This window comes from Vigna radiata, chromosome 7, assembly GCF_000741045.1.
Source record: "Vigna radiata var. radiata cultivar VC1973A chromosome 7, Vradiata_ver6, whole genome shotgun sequence".
Classification (NCBI taxonomy): Eukaryota; Viridiplantae; Streptophyta; class Magnoliopsida; order Fabales; family Fabaceae; genus Vigna; species Vigna radiata.
Genome location: NC_028357.1, coordinates 32,110,824 through 32,124,784, shown reverse-complemented (window position 1 = coordinate 32,124,784; position 13,961 = coordinate 32,110,824). Strand labels below are relative to the sequence as shown.

General features: G+C 33.9%; 3 protein-coding genes across 9 annotated transcripts; 2 read left to right on the top strand and 1 right to left on the bottom strand.

The window, feature by feature from the left end:
- Nucleotides 1–229: 229 nt before the first annotated feature.
- Nucleotides 230–1,160, top strand: LOC106767762 (protein SHOOT GRAVITROPISM 5). Its single transcript, XM_014652713.2, has one exon. The coding sequence runs from the start codon at nucleotides 313–315 to the stop codon at nucleotides 754–756; it is 444 nt and encodes a 147-aa protein (XP_014508199.1). The 5' UTR covers nucleotides 230–312; the 3' UTR covers nucleotides 757–1,160.
- A 6,780-nt stretch (nucleotides 1,161–7,940) lies between these two features.
- LOC106766313 (glucuronoxylan 4-O-methyltransferase 2) lies at nucleotides 7,941–8,903 on the bottom strand. Its single transcript, XM_014651049.1, has one exon. It carries the CDS (start codon nucleotides 8,901–8,903, stop codon nucleotides 7,941–7,943), a length of 963 nt encoding a protein of 320 aa, XP_014506535.1.
- A 3,040-nt stretch (nucleotides 8,904–11,943) lies between these two features.
- Nucleotides 11,944–13,961, top strand: LOC106767519. Of its 7 annotated transcripts, XM_022783466.1 has the most exons (5): nucleotides 11,944–12,108; nucleotides 12,360–12,386; nucleotides 12,430–12,484; nucleotides 12,552–12,665; nucleotides 12,768–13,961. In XM_022783466.1, exons 3-5 carry the CDS (start codon nucleotides 12,449–12,451, stop codon nucleotides 13,692–13,694), a joined length of 1,077 nt encoding a protein of 358 aa, XP_022639187.1. In that variant the 5' UTR covers nucleotides 11,944–12,108; nucleotides 12,360–12,386; nucleotides 12,430–12,448; the 3' UTR covers nucleotides 13,695–13,961. The 7 variants fall into 7 exon arrangements, with proteins under 7 accessions (XP_022639187.1, XP_014507917.1, XP_022639186.1 ...); XM_014652431.2 differs by lacking the exon at nucleotides 12,360–12,386 and having other exon boundaries at nucleotides 12,422–12,484; XM_022783465.1 differs by lacking the exons at nucleotides 11,944–12,108; nucleotides 12,360–12,386 and adding an exon at nucleotides 12,165–12,201 and having other exon boundaries at nucleotides 12,422–12,484.

The window sequence follows — 13,961 nt, the reverse complement described above, 5'->3', positions numbered from 1 at the left end:
ATAGATTTATGATTGAAATAGTCTTAACATGTTCAATGATAATTATATCCATCCTATAAAAAAAAAAGTTACGAAGTATTCTTCTAAAATGAATATGTAATTATTGTATGATAACCGTTTTGGTTATACTAAAATAGAAATAGAAAGATTTAGAATTTTGAGTATTGGGAAGGGTGAAGTGGTAATTTAAAGTGATGAAGTTGTTTATATATAGCTCCCGCTACGGGAATTCAGTCTTAACTCGTTCTTTCATCACTACACGATCAAAAACAGTTTCCTTCTTCCTTGTAACCGTAACTCGTTCCATCTCCAATGGAAGACGAAGTTAACAGAGAACTCGACCTTCTCCCACCGTCGCGCTCCGATTCCTCTCTCCTCCGACTGCGCTCGGCGGTGTCCTCCTCCACCACAGACTGCGGCGGCGCCCCGTCGCTGGACCTGCAGCTGTCGATCAGCGTGCGTCCGCCGGCGGCGATGCTGATGTGCGACGGCGTGGAGGCGCTGAAGTGGCAGGCCGCGGAGCAAATCCGGCTGGCGGCGTTGGAGAAAGCTTACGCGGAGCGTATGCGGGAACTGACGCGGCGCGAGATGGAGATGGCGCAGTCGGAGTTCGCACGTGCGCGGCAAATGTGGGAGCGTGCGAGGGAGGAGGTAGAGCGAGCTGAGAGGATCAAGGAACGCGCGACCAGACAGGTGGATTCGACGTGCATGGAGATCACTTGCCATTCCTGTAGGCAAAGGTTCAGGCCCGCTTGATCCCAGAAATACCACTCCCTTCCATGATCGCTTTCTTTTGGCTCTGTTTCCATTTTCTGTTTCTCTAACAAACCAACCACAATAACACTTCCCTTAATGAATTAACCGTTTTTCCCTTGCTCACAATAACACTTAACTACATGCGTGTGTTTCCTCTGTAAATCGTTAATTTGATTCCATGTTTTTATTTCCAAGATACATATACATGTGTTTGGCGGTGAGCAGACAGCACAATTAATACTTACGTACGCGAGTGAGGTCCCGTGAGAGGACGGAGATTGAAGACTGAGCACCCAATCCTGTTTCCTTAAATTATTTTCTGCAAATCTGTTTCTTTTACCCTTTTCAGTTAAAAGGAAATGAACCAGCGTGGTGGTAACCAGTGCCGAACCTTTAGTTTTCAACTTTTCATAAACGTCTGTTATATAATTATTGCTCTTATTACACATTTCGAGGATTGCAAGCAACCCAGATATATTACCGCAACTTGTGTGTTTCTGCTCCTAATTGAATGCACAAAAAGTAATATTAATGTCTAAGAAGGGCGATCTTCCCTCTAAATCATTACATTGCTGTCCATTCTCACCAGTGCGTTACTATTGTATTGCTATTGCCCTTTCAAGCAAAATTAACTACATTCTATATATGTTAATATCTGTGTTTCGATATGCTTAATTATTAATTATTATATAAAAACATACAGTACTGAAACTGATCGCGAATAACGGAGTGGTGATAAACTTGGTGAGACAAGACCCAAGTTGGGAACTTGGATGACGATAGAACAAATGAATCGGAACAAAAAGCATAGTATACCACCAATCACAAAGACTAGATAGCTGTATCCACTTGTATTCAACTTCTTAACTTTTGCATATCACCCACTATCCCTGTCTATTTTGGATCGGATTACTGACTAAAAGCATCAATCAGAACAGTGAACAGTAGTCCTCCTTTTCGAAGATGTTGCAAGACTGGAATTAGCTTGATATGTCGGCAACCCCCTTTTTTTTCTGTACCAAAAAAAAGGGTCTTAGATTAGGGAAAGTAAGTAAGGAAAGAATTTATGAAATTTTTTGTATAATCCTGAAATCCAATTCTCGAGTGCAAGTAATAAAGCAAGAGAGTCAATTATCGTAGTCTGCGATTCTCAAGCAACCTCTGATCTAAATAATATAACACTCAGATACGTACAGTGAAAAGGGTCAAGGGTGTGACACAATAATACAGTAGCCACTTTGATTCTATTATGAACTGAAAAAGTATCCAGTGGGCGCAAATCATAGACTTTGCGAAAAGTACGTTTGAGAAACGTTAGGGAAGGCATGAAGTCGCAATCCTCATAAGTCAAATTTGTATCTAGTCTTCCATTTATTCCCAATATCATTTTATTTTATTCAGTAATAATCTACATATTATGGGTTCATGAATTGCCTTACTAACTACTACGGGTCTTTGTTACCCACTATTGCACGACAAGCTTCAAAAGTAAGTTACTGCCTCCGTGTCCCTTTTATATTCTATTTTCATGTCCTATTATTTTATGTCATTTTTTCCTTCAAAATAATAAAAAGATTAAACATACATCCTAATTTTTCTATTACTTATTTTTCAAACAAGAGAGTGCAAAAAATTATGCAATATGTACAAAACGTGATTATGTCACGACCTTAATTGTTCAGCTTCTTTTCTGGATGTGTTTAATTCCATATTTTAGGATGAGTATCACCCGTAGGTTATTATCATCAAAATCAGAAGTTTGTTTGCAGCAAGTTTTTAGGATGAGTATATATATATATATATATATATATATATATATATATATATATATATATATATATATATATATATATATATATATATATATATATTTCCTTTGAAAATTGAAAATCATCGGAAAATGATGGGATATATAATCAAAACGGTATTTCTGAAACAAAATAATCATATATAGTCTCGTTGTCGAGGAGGAAAAGTTGGGTGATTCTAGGTTGTTTTTGAACTTTGGAACGGGGCAAAAACTACAATATGAACCACAGAAAAACAATAATGCATAATTTTTGAATCCAAACTTAGATAAAACATTGATGAGGTCGGTCATGAATGAAGATCAAACCGTACTCCGACATATGTCCAGCTGAATCACAGTTGCATTGTCTTATATATTTTATTTGGTTACAATCATAGAAATGCTAGAACAATCAATCAATTTCGTTCAGAAAGTCGATAGCACGGTAAAGATGTAGGACATGTTTTCCGATCCATCAAACTAGTCATCATGACAAAACCTTAACATTTGTCTTTTCAGGTTGTCCGCATATAATTGTCAAGCGATACTGTTTTGCTTGGATTGGGGAAAATTATGTGTGCATATAGACGATGGTTACACATGCATGAACCATCATACACAGAAGATATCTCCTTTTATTATTTCATTGTTAATATCTGGGACAACCAAATCTACATCGGCATTGCAGGGATATGCAGTGCACAGTACACAACACCCGTACTTATTATTAGTGAATTTCCATACACTACTCAGATTCATCCACCTCCAAATATATAGTAAAGGGAGATAAAGGAAACCCGTAATTAATCATTATAACTATGCATTTCTATGGCAATATGACATTTTAGTTCAAGCAACTATTAATTTTTGCTTTAATTATTGAGAACTACTTTAACTATACTAGCTAGGAAGTTCAAAAAATCTAGCTACCTAGGTACTTGTTAGGTTATATAGCAATTAAATCTGCTACAATCCAAGCTTGTCAATTACTTTCAAGAGGAGAGGAAGCCATAATAATTATAATAAAAAAAATATATAGTGAAATGTTGATGTTGTCATGTGAAGATTGAGGTTGAGCAAAGTTGATATAAAGTTGTTCCTGACATAAAGGAGAAATATTTCCAAAAATGAGGGAACCGTTTTCCATGTCTATCTAGGCAGGAAGAAGAAAAGGAAAATATGGAATGGAATGAGCAAGATTGTTGAATCAATCATTTAACCAATCAGGTAAAAAAGGAAGCTAGTTTTGGAAAGTATAGGAAAGTTCTGATCCTGCTAAACTAAAACTCTTGTAGAGTCACACCATGTGAGGTTATTGTGGAGCACCCTTTAATTCCATTATTGGACTTTCCCAGTTTCTGCTCTTTAGATGCTTAATTACCAAATTCATCAGGAAAGAGATCAACTCAACTTCTTCTTACGGCCACGTACAAATCTATTCTTTCTTCATTTTCTTATATTATTATTCATCATACACAATAAGAGCATGAGGCAGAAGAACATGAGAAACAACTTAAAGCATCACCTTCACTTTGCCCTATAAATCTTACCTCTAATTATATACTATACTTTTCCCCCATTCATTATCTGATATCACCTACATACTATCTATATCATCTCAATTTCATAATTCCTTCATCAGTCCAATCTTTAATTCGGTGGCTCACATTTTAAGTTCAGCCGCCATAATTCCATTGTATTCATTTCATGAATGAAAAAGTTAATACTAGTTATTGTTAATCAACTTTCTTACAAACATTACTCATTCATAAATATACAGTCACCTATGTACCGTACGATATCCTGAACACCAGTCAGACCGACCATCCATCAAGTCAACCCGACTATCCTGATCGACCAGTCAGACCGACCATCCATCAAGTCAACCCGACTATCCTGATCGACCAGTCAGACCGACCATNCATCAAGTCAACCCGACTATCCTGATCGACCAGCCAGGCCGACTATCTGTCAGACCGTGTAGTTAGATTATAAATAATAATAGCTCATTAAAATCCTTAATAAAGATTAAGGTGTGATTGGATCGTCATTACCGACGAAAAGTAAAAATCCATTACAACTATTATAAATAAAGGTCTTAAGTATGATTTCCGGATCATGCTACACATTATGCACACCACATGCATCACTCTTGTTGTCATGATAACAGTATCATGTCTACAATTTTTAATGTCATCATGTTTTCTTAAAACCTTTCTGTATACCCAATACAATAATTCACCTCAAATCACATAATGTAATAACATATAAAAGTTTTCAAGCCAAATTCTTTGAATATTTTGAAGCAAATTTTTCTAATTACACCGTATAAATTGTGTACATTGAGAAATAATTTTTTACATCTATTTTATTTAATTCAATATCGAAATGCACTATCAATAAATAATAATGTAACTATAAGGAGAAACAATAATATTCCCTTTTGGAAAAAAGAAATCAACTACTGAAACAATCTTGAAGGAAAAATCATTTTCCATCTTAAGTTTTCTTCATACACTAAAGTGGTAAAAAAAGAAGTTATTTTGGTATCTTTTACAAAGAAAGCATTATGATCCTTTTATAATAAGAAAAGCAAGCATTAAAGTAATATTTGTTTGATTTGAGATTTATCTTCTCATATTACATGAAGATTTTGAATAAATTAATTAAATCTTCATGGTATATTTTTTTTTGTCACCATGTTACTTATTTTTTTCAATGGGACATAGTAGACTGGTCTCATATAAACTTATTAGTTTTGACTAAATTTGAGATAAAGACAAATTGTGATTTTTATATCAAAGTTTATAAATTAAAAATATATATAATCCTAATTTTAGTAATTCATTTTCTTGCCTTGTATGATCATGTTTAAAATTTTAATAATTTAAAAAGGAGGCTTTAGTGATTTTAGTTGACTAAAAACTATTTGAATTAGCTAACATGAACTCGGAAGCCAACTAAAATATTTTCGCATTGTTTTAATTAACTTCCTAGATTTTAATTAACTAAAAATGACATATTAACTTCTCTTTTAATTTTTCTAATGCATTTAGTTGACTAAACATATTTTTAATTAACAAAAATCTAAATAGTAGAAAATAACTTGGAAAATGGTTATTTTTTATTTATGTTTTTTTCTTTATTAAAAACATTTAATACCGTTCCTTAATTTACTTTGCATCCTCGTGTTAATTTTTATTGGTTTTGTATTTCCACCTTGACTTCTTCCTTCATTCACTTAGAAAGAGAATGAAGAATTTCGGTCTAGACTTCTTCATACAAATTTCTAATTTGAAGGTATTTGAAATAAGGTTTACTTTTTTAGGAGGAAATGGTTAAGTTAATTTTAGCTGATTAAAGATTTTAATCAACTAAAATGTTTTTTATTATGCTGATTTTAAGGGCTAAAACATTTAATCGTTTAAATCTTTACTGTAGTTTATTAAAATCACTTGAATTTTAAAGAATGAAATTCTGCTATTTTAACAGGTTAAAATGTAATCTTAATAGGTTTCATATTCTTGTAAATATAAATTAACTAAAAGTTTAACATATATGAAATCTTTCAAAATATTTTGAGTTTTGCATTCTAAGAAACATTTTATTGGAGTTTTTCTATAATAGACATGGAATCAAGATCATAGATTAATCAACTTACATTGAAGACTATCAATAATTCCTTTCTTAATGGTTTCAGCTGAAATTTATCCAGGTAATCTTGTTTCATATATATTTTTTTCTATTTTTCTTGCATAGGGTTGTTAAGAGTTCCATAAGAGATCTTGTAAGGTTAAATTTTGTATGAATATAGATATCCGGTAACAATGGAAGATTCTTGAACTGGCAGTTATGTTCAGTGTGTTTTCAATTGACAATGGAAGTCATTCTCTCGATGGTGGCAAAGGCGATAAAGGAGGTTTACCACTTACTCCCACTAATAAAGCCGTGAGTTCCTTTGTCTTTTTTTGTTTGTGTTTGTGATAGTGGGAAGGTATATATCTGTTAATCATCAAAATATGAATACACGAGTTTCTGCACTCCTTGGTGGGTTACTTCATACGGTCCTTTTCCTCTGTCTTTTTGTTAATTTTTTATGTTATGTCACCTGTATGATTGGTCTGGCTGCAAGATCAATGGATTTTAAGTTTTGCCTAAATTTTAGGTATCTAATTGCACGTCTTTCATGATCAAGGATTGTAGTTTTCTTCTTGAAATGTATGTTTGTACTTTTCTATCTGTTTTTACTTCCTTTGATGTTTTCTGTTTTCTTCTATTATGTCTATCAAATCTGAGATGGTAGAATGCTAACACAGTTACGGTTATTCAGCTTTATCTTTAATTGTGAATATATTGCATAGCAAGTGATTAATGATATTTAGATTTAATTATAAACGGGCAGAATAGGATTAGGGTGATTCAATTTGCCTACTCCATTATTATTTGGTTAAAGTATCTGTGACTATTAGTGTAGATTAGCTTGTGATTAGAGGAGTAATTAGAGTTGGAGGTATATGTTATTATGTCTCCTTCGTTGCTAAACGCATGAGTTTTAGTTGCTGGGAATCACACGACTACTTTGAGAGTAGAAGTGAAAACCTAATTCTTCAAGAAAATCAAGATCAGCAAGGTCTAGGAAATCCCTATCAACGAGTTCAAACGACAGATCCAGTTGTGGGTTTGATTTTGACTGTAAGGTTTTTAAAACTAATTCTGTGAAATTACTCTCACAGTTTTTCGTCATCAATTATCCCTCTTCCCTTATCTCTTTTTTTTTTTTTGTTTTTGCTTCCATTCCTGTAGCAATATAAAGCTTTCAGAAAGGTACTAACGGTTCAAAATTATGCATTCAGCGGCAACATGGCATTTATGCTTAGAAAAGGTTGAGTGTGATGGTGACGACTCTGTATGCATCATGGATTTTCTATCTTATGATCCTTGTGTTGCCCGTTAGTTGCAGAATCCTTCCAATTTTTTTGGCTGTTAGAAACTTTCATATGGTTGATCAGCACAATTTATTTTTTCAGTGACTCATCGTTTCGAGTTTATGTCAACCAGCATGATTTTCAACGTGGGATTCTGTTGAGAATCTTAGATGGGATTGATTTGCAACATGTTTCTGCTTTCCCCAGGGCAACATGGTCCATCGTGGTATGCAAAATACTGAAAATTACCTTCAGTTACTTGAAAGTTTATTAAGATAACCTGTATCTGCCTCACATTTATTATCATTTGAGCCACTAATTGTATATGTTTATGATAGATAGTCAGGGAGTTGAAATTGAAACATAGTTTATCCAGTGGTACTTTTAGGGTGAAAAATGTTAATAGATTAGTGAGTTTTGTATATCATATATGTAACAGAAAACAAAAAATAAAAAATAAAAATTGAGTACTATATCCCTGCCTCAACAGGGCAGAATCTTGTGGAATTTGAGAGACCTCTGATTCTGAAATGCCATAACTTCCCTTTAGAATACAACAAATTCTCATCACACAAGAACTCCCATGAAAACCATTTCTCTATGATACGATCTACATCATGTACTATTACATCTGAAGTATTCCCTGCTCTTGCGAGTACACTAGTAGTGTAAATGGACCCCATTCTGCCTGGTGATTCTGGTGAATCCCCATTGGGTCCATCTACCACTATGACATCCCAGTTCTTTTCATACACCTCTAATGGTAAGTTTTTCAATGCAAGCTTGCATTTTGATTTTTGAAGGAGTCTAGGATTTGGTACACATGCAGCCGGGTTCTGCCTTGCGTGCTTGAGCAGTTTGTAACCTGCTTTTGTTGGCATGTTATACTCAAATCTGTATATTTGAGTGTTGTTGGAGTTTAATCTTACCTTGCTTATTTTATCAGGGTCATCATCAAGAAAGATGGTGCTACCAGCAGCATTCATGTTTGAGAGGGTGAGGTACTGGGGTTGAAATCCAAATATAAGAAGGTTGCATGGGGATTTAAGAGCAACGAGATCTGAAAGAACTCTGAATTCTTTCTCAGTCAGGGTGGTCGTGGGGTTGGGAGTATGTGATGCAATTTTGTTACAGGTGGTGGACAAAGGTGAAGAAGAACAATTGTGTTGAGGAGCTGGAAACAAAGCAGATATCCCAGTTGAAAAGGGTGAAGTCTTGACATTGAGGCTCAGAAGTCTGAGGATTGATATGATTGAAAGGATCAAAACAAGGATGGGGATGAGTTTCTTTTTGGTGAGAGTCATCCCTTTCCTTCCTTGCCAGTATTTGTGAACACAGAAAATATGATTTTCTTGTGCTCGAGATGTGAGTGAAGGAGAAAATTGAACTAGAGGTGATAGGAGAGGACGAAAATGAAGTACATCAGGGGGCATCTTAATTTTTCTGGATGCTCCTTTACTCTCTCTCCTATGAAAAAACTGCTGTTACATTACATCCTTCTCATAGTGTTATGAGATTTTGGTGATAATAACTGTTCATGGTGGTCCTTTTCATCTTGTTGAGTAGGGAGGAAGGGATGGCTTTGCTTCTGTTATAAGTGTCCTCTTTCTTTTCATCCAGCTGCTGTTAGCTACCTAATTGTTGTGGTTGCAGGTTAAGCATTAAGCTCTAGAAATTTAGCTACATGTCTCATTTAGAAAGAAAGTTCATTTCAATCATTTGTTAGGGTGCTGACATGCGTCCTTTAAGTTTGGTTTGTGGTAATGTTTTCTTTTTGGATGCTTGTTTGGTGATCTTGAGTAAGCTTTAAGATGGCTAGCGGGTTGGTGAGGGGTCTCTGTCGAAATTTCAGAACTTATGACTAACAAGTTTTTCTCATTTCATATGAAATGATTTGAGGTTTGTGATGGGAAGCAATGATTCATTCCTATTTACACTTCTCTTTCTGATTTTAGATTTTTCACTTACAAACTTAATGCTCAACTTGTGCAGTTTCTTATTAAGATTTTCGATACAATGAACTTTATATTCAAGATTCTTCCTATTATTAGATTTTTCAAAAAAAGAAAAGTAAAAAGTTGATTCATTGAATTATGCACTTACACACAATAATTCACTCACTTGTTTTTTGTTTATGTCTTATATTAAACATAGGAGTTGGCATCTATAAACGGCCAAATCACCTCTGTCTGACTTAATAAAGATCATAAATATTTATATATTGGGGTTGAAATTTTTATGTTTTCTTAATAATTTAGAAAGATTATCGTTGGTATATTCTGAAGTGAGTGAATTGACAATAACATATTACTTTGCCGGAAAAGAAAAATAGCGTTCTTTGTGGATTGTGCGTGCAACATTTAGCGCGAGACCAGGAATACTTTAATAATTTTCCCTTTCAATTTTCAAATTGAATATTATACAAGTGTTTTTTTTTTTCATATCACAAAATCATAACCCTAAACCCTACTAACTTATTTTTTTATAAAAGGGTATTTAATAATTTTACTTGTCTTGACGTTTTTCTAAATTATAATAAGATGTAAGAAAATAGAAAAAATTATAAAACTAGTAAATGTTTAAGAGAAATCATGAATGACATAAATATTAAATGTAGTATAAGAAAACAAAATTAAAAAAAAAATAATTGATAGATTAAAGAGTTTAGAAACAATACTAATTCAATCCAACCCACATTTAGTTAATAGGTCAAATTATATAAGTTGGTTGAAATGTAAGACTCAACCAACTCTGTTCAACAAAATTATTTGAATCTACATATTAAATAATAGCATGTTTGAAGATGAAAAATGATATTTTTGACACTCTTTATTTTTTGATATAATTTGGTAACCTTATTATAATAGTATAATAATATAGTATTTAAAATTACCTTGTTAATTTAAACATTTATATTGTCATATTATTATAATTTTCTATAAAGTAAATTATATACAAAATAAAGGTGTCAAAATCTCTTTATTTTTTGAAGATATATGACTTTAATATTAAAACATTGTTTCGTGAGAAGCAACAAATGCTTGCTTTTACTTAAGTATCTGTTTGGTAGGTTGAGAACAAAATTTATAATCATTAACAAAATGATATTTTTATTTGGAGGAGGAAAAATGAAATGATTTAGTCAAACTCATCAAATGAAATAATGGTAGTCTTAATGAAATTAAAAAAAAAAAAAGTGTAAAAAAAAAAATCAAAACTACATTGTTATAGCCCTCTTTTTTTATTGAATTCGACTATGTTAATGATTAAAGTTTATTGAAGGCATGTTCACAAAAACATATATTAGTTAAATACCGTTGAGTAGTTTCTTACATGTTTCCAAATACATTATAATATACTCACATAAAAAAATCTTCAATTTAATGTGAAAGCAATATTATAAGGTTTAGATGGACACAGGAGAGGTATTATTAAATGCAAATAGAAATTTGAGATTTCTCTTTCAAAAATTGTCTTATTGGCCAACAACACATTTTCATATGATTTTCTTTCGTTTTTTTCTTGCAACTCGTCAAATGGCTCTTTCATTCCTAGAAAAGCATGAAGACAGAGTAGCACAATTTTCAAAGGTGTTAGTTTCATCTCAAGAATCAACCGTTGAAAAAGCGATAATGGTTTTACTGTTAACCATAATCTCTAGAATCTTACTTTTATGTTGAATTTGATCTCGTTGTGCTTGTAGTTGCAGACCAAATTTCTTTCCCACTCAATTTCGTTCAGGTTTTTTGCCGGGATTTCATCTTAATGTCTACCAGAAAGTCACTAAAGAGTCTCTTTCAAGTATTTAACAGTTAACCAATTTTGGCAGTAATTAAGGAAAATTATAAGAGTAACTCTGATATAATGCTTAGCAAAAAGATTCGTTGACACAGTTTCCTTGGAATCACACATAACAATAATATTTTTGACAACATTTTTTTTATTTTCATGTGACATTTTTTATTTTCATGTGACATCCGGATATTGAAAAGGATGGGGAGTCATCATCAGTGCAAGAGACACGGATAAGGAGCTGTTCTTGACAAGCTTCTAGTGGAAAGGGCCCATAAAAGAATCGAAGATACACTTGAATGAGAGGGATGTAGAGACTCTATAAGTATGAGACTATACGGTTGAAGAATAACTTAAGGAAATTAATTTCGCTATTCATATCAACAAATGCATTTGTTTTTCGGTAACCTAATTCATAAAAACTTTAAACGTGTTTAGTCTAAAGTAATTTAGGAATAGATGATCTTCTGGAAAATTTTCCCCAAAAATGATTCTCTGAACCTTACAAGCTTTGATATCATTTACGTGTCATTACTGTTCAAAATTACTTACAATTATCCGTCTATGAAATGGTCATTTTCCACCCAAAATATAAAATTCCCATTGTGACGCTGCTCTACCAATAAACACCGATGGTGATGCTGTTGCCATTGGAAAGCCTCACCTAAAAACTCTCACTCATAACGTGTTCTTTACCTCAATTGATGGAGCTAAGAATCAAAGCGAGGTTGAAATTTTAATGAAAGCCATAATAAAAAAGTATTATAACGGAGAATCCTTTGCAATCCATGCTTACAGCAATAGGAGATGCCACCACCACTTCATCATCACCTACTATCCTAGAGGGTTGCTATTGTCCTTGTCGGCTTAATCATTTTCTTTTACTTTCTTTAATATTTTATCATTAGATTCACATCTTCAACAAGAAATCTCATATTAGTGAGTTTCGCTGGACCAGGTCCTCCTTTCAAATACGCTTTTTTCTTCATATTTTTTTCCCTTATTCTTCATTTTGAAGGTGCCTTCTTTTTTGTCCATGGTATCTCAATTCTAATTAGGACTCGCTACTCACTACCCTTAAACATGTTTTCAATTAGGGGAAGAAACTAAAGTGGTATTTGCATACTGAAAAATAACTACTACCTTTTGCTTCTTTAAGGAGTGAAGACTGGAGTAAAATATTGCCATGGGAACAAACAGGGAGGATCATGGAGGATCTGGGGTAAAGATGTTTGTTGTTGATTTTATTTCAATTGCAAAAGCTTGAATAATCATATACCTTATGTCAGGTAACTTATAAGGAAATGGCAGAAGATGAAGCCAAGGACATTCAGAATGTTTTTGTAGGACCTATACACAAATTAATAGCAGAGAATCCCAAGTCAAACAGTTTGGTTATAAAGGTAAGTAGCAAACTCTCACTTTAGTTGTTTCTGGTACAGACATATATGATGCTATATATTCCATGGAAAATTAACCAGTGAGCATAATTTGTACCAAAACAGAAACCACATGTGGTGATTCCTCCTCATATCATAGCAGAAGCCATATCAACGATCCGTGATATTGACATTAGATGGTCAGGTCCAATAACACAGAAAGAAATGGAATATGTTGAGCAGTATGTGTTGGCAAAGTACCCTGAATATGCTGGCCTAATTGAAGGGGATGGGAATGGCATAGACTTGTCTAGCTTTATTATCAATGAGGAGCCTTCAGAATCCATGTCAGATGACAGGAAAAAGTCACCAAGAGGGACCTTTAGAGAACCTTTGTTTGGTAGTAATCTCCCTGAAATGGATAGGACCCAGTTGGAGCCATCAAGATTACTTGATATTCTCACCAAAAAATCCTCCTTTCCAGGAAGTTTCATCTCAATCCCAGAAATCCAAGCCCAAAACAAGGTTTTGAAGCATTGTGGGTTGCCTGATGAAGAGTACCTGGTTCTCTTTACTCCAAGTTACAAGGATGCAATGATGTTGGTAGGGGAGAGCTACCCTTTTGTGAGAGGAAACTACTACATGACAATTCTTAGGGAAGAGGAAGACTATATCAGGGAATTTGCTTCTTTTAAGGAATCCAAGGTGATTCTGGCACCCAAAACTTGGCTGGACTTGAGGATAAGAGGGTCACAGCTTAGCCAAAATTTTAGAAGGAAGTGTAAGGTTAGCCTGAAAGGCTTATTTGCATATGAAGCAGATGTGAATGGGACTAATCACTGGGTTTCAGAGGCTCATAGGAACTACTGGCATGTTCTGCTTGATGCCTCTGCATTGGTGCTGGGAAAGGACAGGTTTTGCCTTGGCCTTCACAGGCCTGATTTCTTAGTCTGTTGTCTTGATAACACTCATTCCAATCCTTCAAGAATCACTTGCCTCTTAGTCAGAAAGAAATCTTTTGACACCTCCACTGCTTCTTCTCAGGCCAATTGATGAGTGAGAATGAATACTCCTTTGATATTTTCAACCAAAACTTGAACTCCATTGTCTTAACTTGTATCAAGAACTCGGTTTAACAGTAAATTTTCCTTGAGTATTATTCTGTAGATTGAATAAAACTTTTGACACATACAGAGAAAACCCCTTATGACTGGTTCAGATGTAATTCGGTATTTGTATTCGTGATTGATTACTGATCATTTGGGCGGTTTGTATTTTACTACAAGGAGAAATTCTTATCCATGCTTGGTTTTTGTGGCC